This window comes from Panthera uncia (genome assembly GCF_023721935.1).
Source record: "Panthera uncia isolate 11264 chromosome C1 unlocalized genomic scaffold, Puncia_PCG_1.0 HiC_scaffold_3, whole genome shotgun sequence".
Taxonomy (NCBI): Eukaryota; Metazoa; Chordata; class Mammalia; order Carnivora; family Felidae; genus Panthera; species Panthera uncia.
In genome coordinates, this window is record NW_026057584.1 from 21,193,938 (window position 1) to 21,216,656 (window position 22,719).

General features: G+C 43.7%; 1 protein-coding gene across 5 annotated transcripts in view; it reads left to right on the forward strand.

The window, feature by feature from the left end:
• The window catches only part of MREG (melanoregulin), a 61,693-nt gene extending 39,336 nt beyond the window's left edge, over positions 1 to 22,357 (forward strand). For 3 of the 5 annotated variants that reach the window (XM_049614947.1, XM_049614950.1, XM_049614945.1), the window contains 3 exons: positions 17,435 to 17,525; positions 19,109 to 19,272; positions 20,587 to 22,356. In XM_049614947.1, coding sequence (XP_049470904.1) covers positions 17,435 to 17,525; positions 19,109 to 19,272; positions 20,587 to 20,721 — 390 coding nt within the window. In that variant the 3' untranslated portion in view covers positions 20,722 to 22,356. Of the gene's footprint in view, positions 1 to 17,434; positions 17,526 to 19,108; positions 19,273 to 20,586 lie in introns of all 5 variants that reach the window. The other 2 variants (XM_049614951.1, XM_049614946.1) reach the window with 1 other exon arrangement.
• Positions 22,358 to 22,719: the final 362 nt, after the last annotated feature.

Genomic DNA, 22,719 nt, shown 5'->3' on the forward strand with positions numbered 1-22,719 from the left:
AATGAAATCTACCAGAAAACTGATGAAGTTAAGACCTTTCTGGGGGAAGATTTCCTTACCTCAGGCAGCCTCCCCGGCTCCTGCCCAGGCATCTTTGGAAGAGTCACCCCACATAATATCAAAAACACTGTGTTGTGCTATTGCAAAAGCCCTTTAAAACTCAAATCTGGGGGTGCCTGAGTGGCTCAGTCGGTTGAGTGTCCAACCTTGGCTCAGGTCATGATCTCATGGTTCGTGGGTTCGAGCCCTGCATCAGGCTCTGCTCTGACAGCGTGGAGCCTGCTTTGGAATTCTTGTTCTCTCCTCTCTCTCTGACCCTCCCCCACTCGTGCTTTCTCTCTCTCTCAAAATAAATAAATAAACTTTAAAAAACCCCTCAAATCTGATCTCTGGAAGCAATAATACATTAATTCTTGTCAGAGACTGATTGCTTTATGTCTCAGCAAAAATTAATTTACGTGTCATTAGTATCATTAAAGGGTCAGCCCAAATTACTTTTTCAAAGGAATGGAACCCAGGACTAACAATTGCGGGATACGGAGGGGGAGGTTGAGAGAGAGGGGCACTACCGTGGTTGGCCCTGGGCATCCGGGCAGGACTGAAAAGTAGCAGAGAGAGTGCTGGAAACTGGAAGTGTGGAGAGGGCAGCAGGCGATAAATAAAATCACATTTGAACTGCCCTTGCCGACACTCGCCCTTTTGCCATCCCTCCGTCCTAGTGTGGAAAGGATTTTCCTTCTTTGCTTGGTCTTTACTTGGTTTCCTTGATCCTCACAATCCCTTCAGGGTGCCCCACGAGCTCTGACCAGGCAGAGCATGTGTTTTATACTGGGGTTCTATGTGAGCTATCATTTGGAAAAAGACTCTCCTGCCGGCACAAATTTGAGAGCTCATCCACTTTACCCTGTCACCCCGGGGCTTTGACAACGGTTGTGAAAAAGGAAAGCAGATGTTTATTTCATAGGGCAGGAAGAGGAGGGTGGTGCCACAGAAAGGATTCCTGGGATTCAGGCCCAACTCTGTCTCCTGACTGAACTGCTCATTTGCTGTGCGACCTTTGGCAGACCACACAACCTCTCTGGGCCTGTTTGTTTGTTTGTTTGTTTGTTTTTCCGTCTATTAGAGGGAGGTATGAAGGACAGGACCTCAAAGTCCCCATATTTAAAGGCCTGTGAACTATGGATCAGTGACTTGGCTTTTAGCCCAAGAAACATTAAGTGTTGCATTCCCTTACTCCTGTGTCTTACGGAGCTAGACTTCATTTATGTCCTTTAAGCAAGATACATGCACTGTGCTTGCAATGGGCTTTGGACTTTTCTTTTTTCTTTTCTTTTCTTTCCTTTCCTTTCCTTTCCTTTCCTTTCCTTTCCTTTGCTTTTCTTTCTTTTTTTTTAGTTTCTTTATTTTTAGGAGTGGGGAGGCACAGATTAAGAGAAAGAGGGAGAGAAAAAATCCCAAGCAGGCTCCATGCTGCCAGCACAGAGCCCAACGCGGGGCTTGAACCCACGAACCGTGAGATCATGACCTGAGGGGGTTGGACATTTCGGAGAGTAAAACTGGGCGATTTGATTCTCCGTGCCACATTTTTCTCTACATTTCAGGCAAACTGTGGCTCGCAGGCCAAATCCAGGTTTTTTTGTTTTGTTTTGCCAAATCCAGGCTTATCAGAACACAAACATGTCCATTTGTTTGCATATTGTCTTTGGCTGCTTTAGTGCTACGTTGACCAAGTTGAGTTAGTTGTGGCAGAGGCCTCATGTCTTGTAAACACTAAAACATTTACCCCCTGTCCTGAGATCATGCAAGCTTTGCCGTTGGTTTGAGCACTCAGTAGACTTTGGTCAAATGATTGTGTGAATTTACTTTTTCTTTTTTTAAAAGTTTATTTATTTTTGAGAGAGATTGAGAGAACAGGGGAGAGGGAGAGAGAGGGAGAGAGAGAGAATCCCAACACGGGGCTGGGACTCATGAACCGTGAGATCATGACCTGAGCCAAAGTCAGATGCTTCACTGACTGAGCCACTCAGGCACCCCTGTGTGGATTTAATTTTTCATACATGAAGGGCACACAACCAACTGCTTTGAGGAAGACTTCCTGTGACATCCCCGACCCTGCCCTGCTTTGTGATACTTTGCAAGAGATCCTCTTTAGAAACGGAAGGACTCTTCTAGCCTTTTCATTTATGGGTGCAAGACATTTTTCATTTACCGATGATTTTCTTTTCCTTTTGAAAATGACTATACAATGACCTGTCTGTAAGATTAGTCACAATTTAAAAAAATACACTGTAATTTCCAAACACATTGAATGTGTAGTAGATTAATGGCACACCGCCGTTTTCCCTTCCCATGCTGGGATTTCCACTGCACAGGAGTTGTGTCAGGGGCTTTGCTTGAGTTAACTAACGCCTGCCATGTTGATGACGAACCAAGCAGATATTGAGAAGGCAAGGTCTTGACAACTGGAAATGGCTGCCGAGTTGAGGATTCACGAGGCAGCTTCCTAATTGGCTTGGCACAGGGTCATCCCTGTGTCTGTAATAGCCAGGAAAGACTGGGATAATTATAAACAAAAGTGTTAGCCAGTTTGTTTCCAGGCAATTACAGGACTGCTTCTGCCTGAGCGATTATTTTGCCTTCAGGCTGTAGCATCACATCATGCATGAGGCTTTGTCAGAGTAGCCCCCAAACGCTTGAGTTGGGGAGCCAGCCCTGGAGACAAAGCTGAAGGTTAGAGAGGTATAAGAAGAGGGCAGTGAATGGTGAATGGGAGTCTGGAATTATAAGGAAAAAAGTTGTGTAGGGCTTGGACTGGCATAACAATTCCTAGGTGTTGCTGGGGCTGTGTTGTCACTGACAGGTGACAAAGGGAGTAAGCATCTTTTTCCTCTTGTGAAAGGGTCGGTAGGACTCGGGTTGTGTTCATGGGGCTGTAATATACTGGAGACCTGCTTGGTGTGATTAGGGCAGTAGTTTAGTTTGCAGTTCCAGGTCTTAAAAAGGATATCAATAACTTAGAGGTCTAGAGTATACAAGGAACATATGGAGAAATTAGAACTTCCGAGTCAAGTGATGGGGGAGGGGTGGGGTGAGCAAATCATAGATTGTCAAATCAGAGTCACGTGGATCATAGATCTTACCCAGCCAGTATTGAGGTTTGCTAATACTTTCAAAGACATAGGCAATCCAGAGGTTCAGATGAAGCAGAGAGCATTCTGGTTCATTGAGAAGGTCACCCTAGGATGCCCTTCCCCCACAGGACATGCACCTCTGACTCAGTCCTAGATGTGTGTAAATGAGGTTCACTGGGTTACCTCACATCGTGGAAAGCATTTAAGTTGCGAAAGGGCTCCATTTTATACCCCTTCATTATTTTGTAGCTTATGGCTCCAGGGAGCAATACCCCAAAGATGTTGGGTGTCTTGAGTGTAAGAAATGCTTTGGCCAGAGATATACTGCTAAGGGCATTCTATAGATACAGTTTCTTCCTCCTAGCAGATATCATACCTCTAGTTACCAGGAAATTCGGTTGATAAGGAAATTAGGGACATCTGCCAGGGTCACTAGTCTTCTTTTCTTTTTTTGGGGGGCGTACCTCTCCTCCAAAACACACGCACACACACACACCCCCAAATGAGTGAACGGATCACTGGCCAGCTGCTTTAAACCCTTCCTTCTGCGGGGGGCGGGTGGGGGGGGGGGGCGGAGATGGAAAGGACTGATAAGTTTCAGTGCCAAGGAGAACTAAAACCCTTCCTTCTGGGGGTGGGGAAGATGGAAAGGACTGGTAAGTTTCAGTGCCAGGGAGAAATAAACAAGCTGACAGCTTTCAAATAAATAAAGAACAATTATTAGTAGGGTCCCTTGTGATAAGGTATGCAGGAAGAATAATTATAAAAAGTTACCCCTACAATAAGAAACGTTTGGGTTAAAAAAATAATGAGAAACATTTGGATTTGCTTTTGCTTTTTAAAAAAGAATTATAACTTCTTGATTTCTCTCTTCCCTTCCTTTCTCTTCCTTGTGTTTCTACCTGGCTCCTCTGACTGCCTGCCACCCCCAGGTAATCTCAACTCTGCTGGGGCTTCTTTGTCAACACACCTGCCCTTGTCCTCACTCTGTTCCCCTGCTTTCTGTCTCCCTCCTCCTCTTGAAAGCTGGCAGAGATCCTGCAACCCAGAGTCAATGCCCCACAGGAGCAAGTGTTTTCACCTAAGTATCACAACACGCACATACACACAGGAGCTTGCAAATTTATCCACAGGATTTTCAATTTGACAGCATTCATTTGAAGTCATATGAGTTGTGTAGGGTCTGTCAGTTGTCATCCGGAACATAGTAAATACTTCTCTAAATAAATTCAAATGAGAATAGTACCCATAACTAGACTTTTTCATTTTGGGAGGTAAGTAGAATTAGATGGGGTTAACAAAGGAAACTGTAAAAATAGTCTTCCTTAGGTATTTTAAAGTCTCTGTTCTGATTATAAAAGAAGTATGTAACCATTGTGGAAAATTTGGAAAACATAGGAGAAAAAAATCACCTATACATAATTCTACCCCGAGATAAATATTAGTATACTATTTTATTGCATTTTTCTTCTTTTTTTTTGAGACAACAATGTATGTGTGTGTGTGTGTGTGTATATATATACACACACATATACACACACACACTATATGTATATGTATACATACATATATTTATACAACACACATATATGTGCATGTATATACAAATGTACAACATACATTATGTATATAATTGTCTTGAAAATGTATATTATAATAAATAAATTTTCTGCCTTAACACTGATGACTCATGTATCTTAGGTCTTTTGTCTTCTCCTTTTTGCATTTCCAGTTAGTGCTTTCATGGACATTATTTGCACTGATATTTTTTGTATTTGAGATTATTTCCTCAGGACAGACTCTTGTAACTGCAATTCTTAGATTAAATATTTTACCCATTTTTATGTATATTGAAACATATTGCCAAATAGTTGTCACTGTTTGTGAAAAAAATAAAATGACACCAATTTTATAACTTTCAATTACAAAAACCTTTTTTTTAATGTTTATTTATTTTTGAGAGAGAGAGACAGAGAGCGAGCAGGGGAGGGGCAGAGAGAGCGAGGGAGACACAGAATCCGAAGCAAGTTCCAGGCCGTGAACTGTCAGTGCAGAGCCCGATGCAGGGCTGGAACTCATGAACCGCGAGATCATGACCTGAGCCGAGGTTGGAAGCTCAACCTGAGCCCCCAGGGGCCCCTGTAACTCTCAATTTAATGAAAGAGCCCCTTTCTTCACACCCTTCCCAGCCTTGGACATTCTCGTTTTATGTTTAATGGATAATTTAGCTAGACAACAGCAGCAACACCAAACTCATTACTGTACTGAGAATTCTTAAAGTGCAGGTGTTATTCCCCAATTGATCCTTCTGTGAATTCTCTCTTGATGACTCTTTGTTCACTAGTGTGATTTTTCTTCTTATGTTAACCCCTAGCTATTATTTGTATCAAACACTTCCCCAGCATGTTGCTTACCTCTGTGTTATTATTTTCTTTCCTTGCTGTGTAAAAGTTTTGGGGTCTTATTTAGTCAAATGATCTACTTTTCTGTCGCTTTGGAGGTACTTAAGAAGTAATAGGACATTTGTGTAGGTGTCGGTATCAGTTAACTGAGATTGTAGGTGGAAAGCACTTTGTTAAACTGAAACACACAATAGCAATAGAAGGAACAGACTAGCCACTCGATTCGGACCAGCCGCTCTCAGAGTGCTTACTAGCCATGCAGGGCAGCTGGCTGCCGAATTGGACAGCACAGGGCTGGATGCTGAAGGTAGCTGGATCGCGCGTATCTTCTAGACTCTGGATTCAGACAACCCATCCTTAAATCTAACCTTGCCTCCGTACTTGGAAGACGCAGCCTTCCTCAAGGGTACACTGCTTAATGTCATTGAATGATTTAGTTATTTCTGCCTTGCCAGAAATTTAAGTCCTCCTTTCCTCTCCATGAACAGGAATTTAGACTTATTATTCTTTGCTTTTGGTGACGGCAACTAATGGTCCCCCCCCTGCAGTGATGAGAGCAGCAGAACGCTGAGCTGGTTCCAGCTAGTTGATTAGGAATAACAATGTCACATGCAAACTCCATGCTCTGATTCTTCCCACCGGCAGCATCAGCCAAATCACATCCGGAGTTTGGCCCTTCTCCTAACTCTGAAGCCGGAAGTGGGCTGGAACCCCCCAAATTAGACAAAACTGACTTGCAATCTCATTGCTCAGAAGTCCAGTTCGTTTCATGGCTTTGCTGGCAGACTTTGGCAGCAGGAGCTGTGAGCTAGCCTTTGGCTTAATCTGGTTAAAACCAGATAAAGAATTAGGTCAGGGGCTTCTGGCTGCAAAGCAGTCTGATTCCAGAACTCCAGTGGAGCTGTGGCATAAAAATAAACAGGGAGAGTTGGAAAGGCATTGCTTGGCATTTACGTGTGACTTGTTCTAGGTCAAAATTCTAGTTTTAGTTCTGGGTCAAAACACATGAGCATTGCAGTTGGACAGCATTAGCAACCAGGGTAAGGATGTCCCTTTCCAAGGTGCTCCAAGCAGTAACTCCAGGATGGGTGTTAGGGGTTTGAGACTCTGAGTGGTATATACAGTCAGCCTGCCCAAACTGCCAGACCTTAGAAAAGGTTTGCTTTACTATCTTTTAAGTATCAGAGCATCTGGGGTGTGGCCTCAGGGCCTAGTGGTCAGCCCAGCAGGCTGGTCCTAGACTGGGGTATTGTGAACCCCACTGTGGCCCAGCTTTCCCTGGGATTCAGAAGAAGGGCAAGTAGATAGCTCTGGAAGGTCAGTAGGGAGGAGAGCTAGATGCAAATCTGTAACAAACCAAGAGTTTTGTTCTTATGTCACTAAAGAGGTGGGTCTGATCAAACGTGGAGAGAGATAATAGCACGGGACCCTGACCTCCCCAGCTGAAAAGGCTCATTTCTGTAGACTCTAGGTACAAATAGACCTTTCCTGGAGTGAGTGCTCCAGACTGTTGAGATGTCCAGGCTGAAGCGATAAAGCCAGCCACTGTTGGGAGCCATTGGAGGCCCCTCCAGGCCCTGGAGCCCCCAAGGCCCTAAGTGCCAGGTCCCTGCGCCCTCCTTGGCCACCACTCCTTACTACCCCATCCTCTAAGGTTCATCTCATCTGTTGTTTATCCTCTATTATGCTGAGTTTCTCTGCTCTGTCATTTGATCCTGTGCCATTTGGGCCGAGGTGGAGGCAGAGGGCTAATGAGCGGCCTGGATGTCTAGGAACAGTGAAATACAATCCTATCTTTCTCATTTACACACCATATCTGGTGGGTGGAGAAAATAGGCTTTTATAGTCCTGAAAGAGGATGCCCCTCCTGGGTGGGTGGCCTTGACACTATCCAGAACCAGCTGTGTTTAAAGGAAGCTCCTCTGTATAATCGACCATGGCCTCCCTTCCTGCCCAGGTCTCCTGAGCCTGACCCTTGCCCTGGGATCTGGTCGCATGATCTCTCCTCTGGCTGCAGGGCATCGAGGAGTGTGTCGACAAGGGGTAGACTGAGACAGAGGAGGCGGCCTCTGGTGTATCCTGGACTTGGGCGGCCGTGCCGAAAGCCATGTTTGGAATGGAAGTCTCTGCATGTTATGTTCCATTTCTTTCTTTGGGTCCCAGTTGCCATACTGGTGACCGGAAAGGACAATGTAGCTGGCTAAACTTGGGCCTAATTGAGTGGCAGCATAGGATACCAGGAAGAGCATGGGTTATAGAGTCAGACAGACTTGAGTTTAAATGTTAGGTTCTCCTCCTAAGAGCTGTGGGATCTCAACTGAGTTACTTAAACTCCCAGAGCCTCTCTTAACATGTGGCTAGAAAGGGCCCCATAAAACTGTCACTGGACTTGATGATGACAGAACAACACCTGGAGAGTCCCTGGGAGGCAGCCTGACATCAGGGCAGCCTTAACAGCTGTTATCATGTAAAGAGACATACGTGAAAACAACTTTTCAAATATCAAATGCTTGATCAGGCACAGAATGGAAGAGGTGACTGGATTATTTTGTTTAATTCCACCGTTCTCGAATTTATCATTTCCCAAACATAGGGAAATCAACATATCTTGGTTATATAATCCAGCCTTGTCCACAAAAGGCATGGATGAGAACCCAAGTGACTTTTTCTGATAAGATTTAGTGTCGGTTTCTAGATTAAAATAGGCACTGAGTCACTGGCAGAATTTAGTTTTGATGCGATTTGTCATTTTTCTTTGAATTCAGAAGCCCCATGGGGCACTGCTGTGTACAGAAAATTGTGTAAGATAGGGATGAATCCAGGTTCCTGTACCCAAGGACCCTACAATCTAGTAGCAAAGGGGACATTGCAAATACCTTTATACCAATGTCTATACCATAAATATCTCTACAACAGTTTTCATAAAGGGGCTGAGGAATTTCAAAAGATGAAACAATTACTTTCGATTGGTAAGAAAGGCAAAGGCTTCTGAAGGTGGTGATATTGGAGCCAAACCTTGAAGAGTAAATAGGATTTAGATGGCTTGGTGAGCAGGTGAGTGAACGTGGTCAAAGGCACCCAGGTCCAAGGTGTGCTTAAGAATAGACGGGTGGTCCCGTGTGGCAGGGGCTCACACGTGTGGCAGGATGTGGCCAAAGGAGACTGGATAGTCAGAGCATGGCGAGCCTGATCTGGATTGCAGCTTTATTCAGTAAGAGGTGGGGCACCACCAAAGCTTTTGAGCAGAGCGCTTGAAGACGGCTGGTTGGGAGACATTAGCTTCTGGAAGCAGAGGGCCCAGTGAGTTTGCAGCTATGCAGGCCAGTTAAGGCTGACGCGGTGGGAATCGTGTGGCAGAGGGCAAATCAGCAGGAGCAGATGACTGGTTTGGATTGGGAGGGCTGGCCTGAAGGGGAGCGGGCAGCAGAGAACCAGGCTTGGCGCCTGGGAGGGAGGGCGCTGCCTCGGGGAGGCTGGCAGGGAGTCTCGTGGGTTCTGTAGACAGCCCGAGGAGGGGCCAGGAGAGACTTGAAGCTGAGGCTTGGGGTCAGGAAAAAGTAGGAGACTGGGAGTAACCTACAGGGCTGAGGTGCTGGGGGAAATCATCCGGGCAGATGGAGATGAGAAGAAGGCCCAAGACAGAGCCTTGGTGCAGAATGGCAAGGGAGGAAGAGGCAAAGGGAGAAGAGGAGGCTGCCAAGGAAAGGGAGGGGGGCGGGGGGAGGGAGATCAGCTGGGGGGTGCACTCTAGAGGCAGCAGACCCCAAATCCCGGACCTGCTGCTACAGACTCCAGGGAGATACCGGACCTTTGATAATATCAGGATGGAGGCTGGTGGATGAGTCCATTCCTCCTGCTCTGAGTGGGCACTTCTCAGAGGTGCGTTCCTTCTTCCCTTTCTCCGGAGAGGCATGTTACAAGGGGATGGCCATCAGGAATCCATGCTTTAGGTAGGGCGAAGGCCACGGGAGGGGACAAGAGCCACCCCTGACTGGTCACTAGTGAGATGAGAAGGTGGGGAAAACACCTTAGCGCTTTCTGTGGGTAATGGATCTGACGGGGGCCGACTGCCCGGGGCTGGTGAGTGGGTGGGGGATGAGGAAGTGACCACAGCAAGTGGAAGCTCCCTGGGCCGAGCCATCTGGCAGTGAGGGAGGGGCCTGGGGAATGGGATGGAGTTTGAGGAAGCCAGCGGGGTACAGGGGCTGCTTGCGTCAGTGACCCAGCTGTCCTTTTAAGAAGAGTGAGCCGGTTCCTTCTAAAATCCTTTTTCCTGGATGTGGCACATGAGGCCAAGCTTTTGGGTGTCTGTTTAAAGCTGCCTGCTGGTTAACTCTGGGAGGAGGAAGCCCGTCACATGAGTGCGTTGAACCAGCCGTCTGTCATGTGAGCTCTGGGGAGGACGTGGCTGGGATTCTGAATCAGGCACCCTTGTAACCCTGTAATCCTGCAAGTGTGGCAGAAGAGGGCTGCATGCTCTCCAGGGACTTTTCCAAGGAAGGGGGGATAATGTGGCTGGCTTCCTTTCAGACTGAGAGGTGGGGCAGCAAGGGAGAGGAGCAGGGGAAGTACCTCTGGTCAGTCTGAGACACTTAGGGTTTTCCTCAGTCTTGGAGCCTGAAGCATAGTTTCAGAAAAGTATGGGGAGTTTCACTCTGTTGCAGACAGACACCGTTCAGGCCAAAATATTGACCTTTTCTCCTTGGTCCTCAGAATCTCAAACCTTTGCAGCTTGGGCTACCCCTCACCACTCGCCTCCACGCGCCTTGGAGGGGACGATTTTGTCTTTGTCTCCCTCCTCAGAGAGGACATGGGAACGAGGGGGACAGGAGGGAGTGTGGGGAAGAAAGGGTGGGGGAAAGTGGGAGGGGGTTGAGCTCCTTTCCGCTTGTTCTCCGGACAGGAGACAGAACTGAAGTCCCCAAAGGAAGGACCAGAGCATTAAGTCCCAGGAAGCCAACCCTTGGAAAAGATGTTCTTGGGTTTGGTAGCCTTCTTGGCTAGAACCTGGGAAAACTTTGTCGAAAAGTTCTCTCCCAAGACTTCGATCGTGTTTTCTTGGTTCCTCCTCAGGCACAGCTGCTGTGGCTTCAGGTTGGTTTCTTCTCTTATCAGCTGTTCTTTTGTTCTCTGCCTCTACTTCCTTCTCTCCCTTCCCACCTGGCCACTCAGCCCTCCCTTCCTGTTTTAGAGGGTAATGTGGACAGTGGCTAAGTGCATTGGCCCCACAGCCACAAGCCAGGATGTGAAGTCTCAGGTTTCACTTACTAGTATGCACTCGGGCAAGTTACCTCAGTTTCCTCATTCTTGAGATGTATAATAATATGCATTGCCCAGAGTAACACATGTTATGAGAATTACCTGAATAAACCATGTAAAGAGCTTAGAGTAATGCCTGGGAAGAAGTAAGTGCTCTATAAACATTCTATCTATCTACTTATCTATCTATCTATCTATCTATCTATCTCTGTTTTTTTATAAATGCCTTCAAATCCTTTTGGATTTTGTCAGTTGATGTAGGAAAAAATATTACATCAAACGAGCCTATAGAAATTCTATTTCTAGAAATTTAAAATTATATACAGTTGGCCCAGGGACAACATGAGTTTGAATTGCACAGGTCCACTTATCTAAGGGATTTTTTCAATAAATGCAGTGCAGTACTGTAAATGTATTTTCTTCTATTTTAATAATGTTTTCTTTTCTCTGGCTTACTTTATTATAAGAATACCCTACATAATACATATAACATGCCAAGTGTGTGGTAATCGATGGTTTATCTTATCAGTAAGGCTTCTAGTCAGTAGGAAGCTATTAGTAGGTCAGTTTTGGGGGAATCAAAGTGATACATGGATTTTTGACTGCTGAGGAGGTTGGCACTCCTAATCCCTGAGCTGTTCAAGTGTCACCGGTGGTCTATTTCTTATAGAAATTATCCCTTAGAGGTCCCATGATGAAGGGCTCATTATCTTACAAAGACTTCATTCTGAATAGAAAGTTTCTTCTTACTTTGATCTTCCTTCTTGGGGCTTCTACCTGTTAGTCTTAGTCCTGCATTTTGAGTGTATATAGAGAAAAGAAAAGGAATCTTTCTACCTTATGGCAACTGCTTAAGCTTGAAGGATGCTATCACATACTCCCAAAGCCCCCTAGTTTGCAGATCCGTCAGCCAGGCCACCACGACTTGGTTTCCAAACACCTCACCTCATCTCATCTTGGTTACTCTCCTGGCTGTGCCGCCGTTTGACAAAATGCCTCTTTGGGCATTTCCCCAGTAGTTCTGTACAGAGGACAGAGATTATCACTTCTTTTTGATCAGTATTTGGATTAATGCAATACAGCATTACAAAATATTGTAAATCTTTAGGGGCCCATTTTCTGTAAAACAAATATATATATACCTATTATAATTTTGTGTTTGTCTATACCAGATGGTCAAAAAGTCAAGTTAGAGAATGATCTGGAAGGAGAGAGAGAGAGAGAGAGAGAGAGAGAGAGAGAGAGAGACGGAGAAACTAAATTACTCATTGTCTATAGCAGACAGTACAAAGAAAGTTTAAAGTTTATACATGAGAAATTGAAAATGTAAGCCTAATATTTGGAGTTATGGAAGTAGCTACCAGTGTAGGAGATGAAGAGGAGGAGTAGGAAGAGGAAGGAGAACAAGAAGGGGGAGGGGAAGGAGGAGGAAGAAGTGGTTACTGAGGAATAGACAAGAAACAGGATGGGAAAGAAAACTTTTAGTTTTCATTTTAGACCGTTATGTCCTCTTTGAGTTTTTGTTTCTTTCTTTTTTTTTTTTTAATGCTTATTTATTTTTGAGAGAGAGATAGAGCATGGGTAGGGGAGGGGCAGAAAGAGAGGGAGACACAGAATCAGAAGCAGGCTCCGGGCTCTCAGCTGGCAGCACAGAGCCTGATGCGGGGCTTGAACTCACAAACCGCGGGATCATGACCTGAGCCAAAGTCGGACGCTTAACTGACTGAGCCACCAAGGTGCCCCTCTTTGAGTTTTTACTTCTATGTGATTCTATTCTTTTTATAACTAATTATAAGCTGGAGTGCTTGAATGGCTCAGTCAGTTGAGTGTCTGACTTGATCTCAGCTCAGGTCATGATCTCATGGTTCATGGGATCCAGCCCTTACATTGGGCTCTGTGCTGACAGCGTGGAGCCTGCTTGGGATTCTCCCTCTCCCCCTCTCTCTGCCTCTCTCCCATTCACACATGCTCTTGCTTCTCTCTCTCTTTCTCAAAATAAATAAATAAACATTAAAAAAATAAGTTGATACTTTTGAAATTGTGCCTGAGTTTAAGATGACTTAAAATATATGTAGCCTCTTATTAGAGTACATTTCTCTACATGTATAAATCACCTTTTTTTAGAAAGAACTGTGAAATACTTTTAAACTGTCCCATTCGTCCACAACCTCACAGTAATATGGTACGGATGAGAATGAACGGTTTTTGTTTTGTGCATGAGGAAATGACCCTGAGAGCTTCTGTCAGAACTCAAGGTCAGGCCGAGCTCATGGGAGTGAAATCTGGAGGTGTGCTGGCTGTTGATGGCTGCAGGAGACTGACCTTTGTTCTGCCTCAGCCTTCTTATCTGGCTCGAATCTGATGGGCCAACAACCAGAGAGGAGAGACTCATCAAGAATCTGCTTTGAGCACCTTCAGTTACTCGCTTCAATCACATGTCTTTCACTTGGACTTGGCTCCCAAGTGTCTTATGAAATCCATTTTGTGCTATTTCTCTTATTACGCCTTTGCTAATTTACTTATTGTTAAAGTTTCTGACCACTGACGAGCACAACATATTACATCCGATTTTATGAGAAGACAAACAAAAGACTATTTTAGAAAATAAGACTTCAACTTTTGATGTCTAGTGGATTTGAATTTCAGCTCACTTGTGAAGAAGATTTAATTGATCTTTGTTAATTTTGAGTTATTTATCTGAAAACACATTGTGACGAGTTAAAATTGTAGACGGACACCATGAGACTTGCTTATCTCTAGTACCAGGGAGTTGGTGAGTTTTTTTTAGTTGTGAGTAAGATTTTGTGTATCACCATTTGTAGCATTTAGATTTAGATTCGTTTTTTGGAGTCATATTTTTTTTTTTCAAGTTTGTTTATTTTGAGAGAGAGAGAGAGATTGTGAGTGGGGCAGGGACAGAGTGAGAGGGAGAGAGAGAATCCCAAGCAGGCAGCCTCTGAGCCATCAGGGAGCCCCAAGCGGGGCTCAATCTCATGAATTTTGAGATAATGAATTGAGCTGAAATCAAGAGTCAGATGCTTAACAGACTGAGCCACCCAGGCGCCCCTGGGTTCATATGTTAAAGACAAATTCAAATTCCTCTCTTATCATTTATTTTATCAAAAGCCAATTCTTAGATAAAACCCTACCCATGCTTCTACTGGTTTTAGAACTTTAAATTTTGCACAGAACTTCCAGATACTTTCGTATGTGATTATCCATGACTCTTCTGTCAAAAGAAGGCAGTAATAATACATATATATGAAATGTAGGGTTTCATTCCATTAATCTTCACAAGCACCTACCATGTGTAAGTTAGTTGATGCATCGTGTATGGATCCGTCCTTAGCAGATATTTCAATGTCACAGTGTTGCTTCTCCGTCAAACACTTATCAGAGTAACAGACGCTGAAACAGAATGAATTCGGGTGACATTAAGTATTGGCATTTAGGAATAGCAAAATAGTTGACAGATGGACAGCAAGAAGAGAAAAGTTAAAAAAAAAAAAGTCTGGGGGCGCCTGGGTGGCTCAGTCGGTTAAGCGTCCGACTTCAGCTCAGGTCATGACCTCAGTCTGTGAGTTCGAGCCCCGCGTCGGGCTCTGTGCTGACAGCTCAGAACCTGGAGCCTGCTTCGGATTCTGTGTCTCCCTCTCTCTCTGCCCCTCCCCTGCTCATGCTCTGTCTCTGTCTCAAAAATAAATAAAAATATTAAAAAAAAAAAAAAAAGTCTGAAGCTTGGATGACCCCGTGATGCTGGGTCTCTGAAAACAAAGATCTGGCCACATTGAGTTGAGGAAATAAGTTCTAAGGCATCAGCCTAGGATGAGAAAATGCCTCTGAGACCTTGAATCACAAGTTAATGAAGCCACCTAGTGGTTTGATTCATAATTTGAGGTCTGAGGATCCATCATGTAGGGTCTCGCCAATCAAGTGTGACTGAGAATCTCATCACTTTCCACTGAAGGAGGGTCCGTTTTCTTGAGAATCAGTGCGACGCTGCTCTGTATAATAGTTTATTTATTTACGGTCTTCTTTCCATCAAAAAGGACCTAAGCAACTCACATGAAAAGACAGTGAGAGAGCGCAGATCAGAAAATGAGGGATAAAACCAAAACATGAATAAAGACATAAAGAGTAGCTCGAAATTTCGGTCATTGAAAAATGCATATGAAATCCTATCAATTTTCCATGAAAGGACTCTGTATTTTCACCCATTGGAGACTGATGAGTTATAAAATTCACAATGTCCAGAATGATGCAACAGTTTTCAGGAAAAGTAAAGCTGTACCTGCTGCTAAGAGCAGAGAAATTTTACTTCTGGAGGTCCTCGCAAATGAGATACCGTACAATAGAATGTGTGTATCCTCAATCCGCACAAAAGAAGTCATCCTGAGTCCTGGAGGATTGTTTCTTAATTGTGATTTGGAGGAGAATGGGCACCAAACTCCACCTTTAGGGCTTGCATTTAACACATTGGATCCTCAGAATAAGCCTATGAGGTAGGTAGCATTATTATCCCTCTATGCATACAAGGCCATCATACGTGGTTTCGTATTTGCCCAAAGTCAGCCTGTTAATAAATAATGGAGCTGGGACCCAAACCTGGGCAGTATGGCTCCAGCACCCATGTTCTTTTCCAAGATGCTATATACTGAATGGCCACTTTGGTACATTGAGGCCCATCTAATGAAAATGACAATACTTGAGTTTCTCCCCCCCCCCCCCACAATTTATACACTCTACTCTGTAGGGATTATGTATATCATGGGATTTAACATGATGCTAAAGGTGAGGTGAGGGTTTCATATTTCTGAGATGACCCAGTTAACCTTGCTTTCTTCCAGGGTCACAGACTTTATCCCTGACCCCAGTTGCCACAGAGTCTTGCCCACATATGTACATACACTCCTTCAGTCAAAAAAAAAAAAAAAAAAAATAGAAGGGGGCCAGGAAAAAGTACTCAAATTCACCCCTTACTGTTTCCAGTAGGGGATAGCTGAAATCCTATGCCCTTTTGTTGGCATATCCCTAGCTACAAGATCTAAGATGCAGTCATCACAAAACACTCTTTATTTTGCTGGCTTTTCGTTTTCAAAGTGGGATCTATAAATATTTGGGAATGGCAGCTAAATCAATTTATCTTAACCAGTCAAGAAAGTTGATTAGCAATGAGCAAGGCCAGCCTTGAAGGGAACGTGATAGGGAAATAGTGGCATCATTGAAATGTGCAGTTAGACGAGTCAGAATATCACATACTTGAGTCTTAAATTGAACATTAAGAATGATGTTCTTTTAAGCTGTGGTTAGAATAGCTGTGTGGTGAATGTTTTTGCTAAAAGGAAAAGGTATACGCTATAAGATGACTGTTCTGTATCGATAAGGCTCCTTAAAAATAAATTTCCATGATATTTAAAAGAAACACTTAGCTTAATAAAGATTCTAATACTCCTGAAAGATTCAAGTTCTCTTTTGGGACCAACATGCTGGCCCACTGCCCATAAGATGGAAGTTTTCAGAATGAGAGTTTTTTAATCATTCTGCTGAATGCTGGAAAGATCCACCCTGTCATGGAATGTAAGGGAAAGAGAGCAATGCTGAGATACGGTGAAATCAAGATGCCTGGGATTGGGGCGCCTGGGTGGCGCAGTCGGTTAAGCGTCCGACTTCAGCCAGGTCACGATCTCGCGGTCCGTGAGTTCGAGCCCCGCGTCAGGCTCTGGGCTGATGGCTCGGAGCCTGGAGCCTGTTTCCGATTCTGTGTCTCCCTCTCTCTCTGCCCCTCCCCCGTTCATGCTCTGTCTCTCTCTGTCCCAAAAATAAATAAAAAATGTTGAAAAAAAAAAATTAAAAAAAAAAAAAAAGATGCCTGGGATTCCCGCGTCTACTTTATTCTGATAATAAAGGAAGAAATAAATTCTTTGTATGTGTCATTTTTCTCATGAACTGTGGAGTCAGACCTGGATTCAAGTACCAACTCGTGGGCCTTAGTTTGTTCATGTACAAAATGGCTCTAGTCATACAGAGATTTTATTGGGTGCTCACTGTGTGCAGACATTGTGCTTTTACATACCTTTAATCTTATAAGTGTTGAATGAAATCATCACTATTGTTATCCCCACTTTACAGGCAAGATCACTGCAACTGAGAGACCAGGCAATGGTGAGGAATTTAATTAGGATCATTTATGTATACAGTATGTCATATCACCCACTACAGCGCATTCCCCAGAATTGGTAGCTGACGGATTCCTCTTGACTCTCTTCTCACCCGTGTCCTTTTCTCCTTTTAGAACGGTTTTGAAGGAGCACCTTTCTCCTCTTAGAAAGGGTGGCTCAGTCCGTTAAGCGTCCGATTCTTGGTTTTGGTTCAGGTCATGATCTCTCGGTTTGTGAATTCGAGCCCCGTGTGGGGCTCCATGCTGTCAGCCTGCTTGGGATTCTCTCTCTCTGCCCCTCCCCTTATTGCTTTCTCTGTCTCTCTCTCTCAAAATAAGTAAATACACTTAAAAAATTAAAGAATAATAAGAAAGGTTTTGATGCTTAGTGAAGAGGAGAGCCACACACGTCTCTAGCGTATGTTTGAGACTTAGCAGCGTAGGCCAAAGGGTAAAAATAAAACTGAATTTTTATTTTCCTACAGGAGTGGCAAAAACTCAACTATGATATCTACACCCTGCGACAGATTCGAAGGGAAGTGAGGAATAGGTGGAAACGCATTTTAGAAGATTTAGGTGAGTCCAGAAGTGATTATGACATGGTAGAAATACCTAGTGGTGATCATTCCTCTTCCCTTTCTTCTGCATGGTTTTTATAAAAGTCATATTGATAACTGGCTGGTTAAAGCTACTGTGTACTAATTATTTTCCCAATCCTATCCGCCTTGTATCCTCAAGCATAAGCATCTGATGTTTCGGTTACACCAACCGATGTCCTGAGGACATAGTTTGCCATGCGTTATGCCATCTGTCCTCAGAATGGAGTATCATAGGACAGGGGAGTCGTGTGGGCACTACCACTGAATGTTTTTGGCATTAGATTAGGATCATGATTAGATTAGATTGTGTCATTGAATTAGAGGTCATTGTATGCTTTTGGCATTAGATTATGATTATGATTAGATTAGATTATGTCATTGAATTAGATGAGCGTGGTTGGGCGATTAGCAGTAGCTTTGTAAGATGAGGCAGGTGGGAAGAAATATTGTTTGCAGGAGAGACAGCAAAACTCAGTGTAGACTTACAGAAGGACTAAAAGGTAGAAAATCTTCAGAGTTCAGATAAACACCTGTGGCATCAGAGCAGATGTTGGGTATTGACTTTGTTAATTCTGCCAGGGTCATGATCCTATAAACATGTATCTCTCTCTGCCTCCCCTCCCCCCAAAATAAATAAACTTTAAAAAATAAAAAGTGAATTTATCAGTTTTGAAGTCCCTAATCCTTCTGCCTTGAAAGAGACCATGACACTCACTTTGGCGTCATAACTTTTCAAGCATGGTGTACCCAGTTGCTTACCCTATTGCTTTATTGGGATATAGTGGGATGGGCTGGACCTCTAGCCCTCTTAATTGACCCAATATTATTGGGAGTTAATTGTCTCCTTTTTAGTTACTCCAGGAGGGTATAAATTGCTGAGTCTTTCATATTTTGGGTAAGTAATTTTAACCAGGCAACCCTATTTCCCCGGGGAAGGGAATCAGGACTTGGGGAAGAGGAGGCCTGGAGGTGGGGGCCACTTTGTAGCTCTCAAACTGTGAAGGCAGGTAGGTGCAGAGCAGGGACTGGGAGGGAGGATTTCAATCACAAAATAATAATTAAAAAAAAGGCAGCCAGCAAACTGAGGCTTACCTCTGAGGCAAAAGCTAAGGAAGAAAATTAAACAAGAAGAAACCTCAAATGAGCTTTAATTAAAGACCCCGCTGATTGGGGTGCCTGGGTGGCTTGGTCAGTTAAGCGTCCGACTTCAGCTCAGGTCATGATCTCATGGTCCGTGAGTTCGAGCCCCGCATCGGGCTCTGTGCTGACAGCTCAGAGCCTGGAGCCTGTTTCCGATTCTGTGTCTCCCTCTCTCTCTGCCCCTCCCCTGTTCATGCTCTGTCTCTCTCTGTCTCAAAAATAAATAAACGTTAAAAAAAAAATTTAAAAAAAAAAAAAAGACCCCGCTGATCATACTGACCTGGAAAGTAGCACATGGAGAGGTGCCTTGGCTTCCGCTGTGTGTTTGGAACCCACATTTGGGTGCCTTCTTAATCTCCTGCAGGACCACCGTGTCCTGTGACTGCTTTTACACGAGGGATAAGTTTTTTTTCCCCACAGGTTTTCAAAAGGAAGCAGACTCTTTGTTGTCAGTGACGAAACTCAGCACCATCAGTGATTCCAAAAACACAAGGAAAGCTCGGGAGATATTGTTAAGATTGGCCGAGGAAACCAATATTTTTCCAGCAAGTTGGGAGCTCTCGGAGAGATATCTCTTTGTTGTGGTAAGTGGAGATATATATATATATATATATATATATATATATATGTATATTAAAGTTTATTTATTTTGAGAGAGAGAATGTGAGCAGGGAAGGGGCAGAGAGAGAGGCAGAGAGAAAGAATCTTAAGAAGGGATTCAACTGTCAGCACGGAGCCTGACTTGGGGCTCCATCCTAAGAACTGAACCTTGAGATCATGACCTGAGCCAAAATGAAGAGTCGGACACTCAACCAAGTGAGCCACCCAGGCATCCCAAGTGGATGTGATTTAAAAAAAAAAAAAATAATGTTTATTTTTGAGAGAGCTAGAGTGTGAGTGGGGCAGAGAGAGAGAGGGAGACACAGAATCCGAAACAGGCTCCAGGCTCTGAGCTGTCAGCACAGAACCCGACTCAGGGCTCGAACTCGGGAAGGGTGAGATCATGTCTTTGGCTGAAGTCGGACGCTTAACCAACTTAGCTGCCCAGGCGCCCCAAGTGGGTGTGATTTTTTTATGTGTATTTTTTAATTTTAATTTTATTTTTATGCATTTTATCTTGTTTTATTTTATTTTTTATTTTTATTTTGTTATTTTATGTGTTTTTAAAAATTTTTTATTCCAGCACTGCCGGCAATACCCAGTTTGAGCTGGCAGATGAGGCTGGCATGTCGTGAACGGGTTTCCAGGGTCTAGCTACATCAGAACCACAGGAAGGGCTTTACACGTGCAGATTTCTGGATTGCACTCAGACGTATTAAGGCTTGGTTGTGGCTCAAAGAATCTGTACTTTATAGGGGCACCTGGGTGGCTCAGTCAGTTGAGCGTCTGACTTTGGCTCAGGTCGTGATCTCACGGTTTGTGGGTTTGGTCCCCAGGTCGGGCTCTGTGCTGACCGCTCAGAGCCTGGAGCCTGCTTCCAATTCTGTGTGTGTGTGTCTCTCTCTCTGCCTCTACCCTGCTCAGGTTCTGTCTCTCTCTAAAATGAGTAAACGTTAAAAAATTAAAAAAAAAAAAAAAGAATCTGTACTTTCCAGCTAATTCTGCTATGTAGTCAGCTTTTTGAATCACTTGTAGGTCAAAGAGATTCAAGAAACATTGTTTACATAACCTAAGATTAACAAAGGGTTTGAAAGGGTGCTAAGAATGTAGAGTGTTTCTTGAATAATGTAAGCAAAGGGTGAAGGGATATCTCTAAATTTGTTGAGAAAAATTTAAGATGTGTTTTGCTTGCCCATGATTATTTCTAGGCTGGGTGTATGGTCGTGTTTAGATTGTTTTCCCATTGACGTGGCTTCGTTCCCATCTTGACAACATTTGTATTTTTAAATCTTTGGCAGGACCGTCTTATTGCTCTTGATGCAGCAGAAGAGTTCTTTAAAATTGCCAGTCGAACTTATCCCAAGAAACCTGGGGTCCCAAACCTGGCAGATGGCCAGAAAGAACTGCACTACCTTCCATTTCCAAGTCCCTAAAGGAGAGGCTGGGAGGCAGAGCTGGGATTCCCCCACGGGGACACAACAGCCAGCCCAAGTGGGACAAATGCATACAGGAGACCGTAAGCACGTGGAGGGCCAGTTAAGTGAAAAATGATTCTAAATCCTATAAAAAACTAGGGATTTGGATATCTGGTCTTCATGAGGATGCCACTGTAGGAAAAATTCAGGTTGCATTCAAACAGCCTGGTGATCTTGCATCAGGGAGTTAGGGTGATATTTCCTCATGGGGGATTGGATTTCAAGAGCCCATTGTCCCCATTTGGGTTTTGGTTGTACAATAAACTCTTGTCACCAAGCCTATTGGGGGAATGGGGTGCTCTAGTTAGGAAAACAATAAGATTGATAGAGCTATTGTTGAGCCCAAATATGGATTACTGAATTTTAAATAATTATTATATAATATAGGCTAATGCCAAAATAACGCCGGGCATTATGTGACCTTTCTTGGATTTGGAAGATCCTCCAGGACCTTGGAGGTGTCAGAGGCATCATTTTGAATATGAGTTATGTATTCAGAGGTTTAGATACGGTAGATGATGGGAATATCTAAGAGTGCTGCTCAGAAGGGAGTTCCAAATAGATCGATCCCAGGCAGAGCTTCCTTCAGCTCTGTCTTCAGTTGTGGGACACGCGTCTTAAATTCTGAATATTAGCAATACCTGGTTACCTCATTTTTGCATACTATCCATTTCTAGACCCCAAGCCCTTGATATTTTATCTGGAATAGCATCTGTACACTGGAATGTTTGACCTCCACTTCCTTCTCTTCTCTTTAATCTGTTTCTGGCGTCTTGGCTGAGAGTTGTACCTGCCCAGTGACCTTTAGCACAGACTTGTGTCTCTGCGTCTGCAGGCAATATTGCACGGAAGAAGGTCATTGCTGTACTTTCTTCCATTCAGAAGAGGATTTCCAAGATGGAGCAGTGCTGAATTACAGCTTGCTTCTAGCCACAGGCTGAGAAGTCCAGCCTCAAACGTTACTTGCCACTTAAGCAAGGAGGTTGCCAGGAAATCATGGTTCATGTTATTGAAAAGACTTTCAGAACCTGTAGGATTTACCCATAGATTGCTGAGAACAATGGCGATATTTTTACTTTTACAGACTTTGCTCTTCTAACTTCAGGTGAAAAGGAACTTGAATTAGTCTGTCCAGGGGATCATGACTTGAAAACTTTCTGATTAGCTCTTTCGGTAGTGCACACAATGTTTGAAGTATCTGTTAGAGGAGACACACGTTCTCCATTTATTAATGCATTGTAGACCAGATTAACTGACATGTTTCAGGAAGATTCTTTCTAGTTTAGCAACTAAGCTAAAAGTTTTATTTTTTATATCTAATGCTTAATCTCTCTCTTGTGTTGTTTAAAATTAGCCTGCAGATAATTTCCCTCACTTCTGTAGGCTCTCGCGAGATAAACATATAAACAGTGAAATAAACAAATAAAAACAAAAATGAACAAAAATCTTTGAAAATTGTATTGTTTTCATTTCTGTCCTCATAATTTGTGTTTTGCCCTTCTGCCTTTTTTGATGAGATGTTTGCATCTATGAAGAATAAATTGTCATCATTGTCTTTGTTTTTGGTAATGAACGAGTAAGGAAGGATGAGAATGTACCTATGATTATAAAAAACATGGAGTTATCCAGGACATTTTCCTTGGAAGGAATTAAAAAGTTTTTCCGTTTACTTTTCAGTTGGATGTGTGTTATAGTTCCAAGAAATAAGGAACAGATAATTCTTTCCATAATCCCTTTAAATTAAAGGGTAAAGAAACTGATAGGCAAATGGATTTAAGGACCTTCCCTCATCCTAAAGTCATTCAAGGGGGCAAATCTGTGCTCAAGTCTAGGGGACATCGAAGTACATGACAGGCTCAAGGGTGACTGGGGTAGCGTTCCAGAACTGACACGGTGTTCAGCAGGACCCAGATCCACAGATGTGCAGGTGGCTGGAGGGTTTTCCTACTGTTGAAA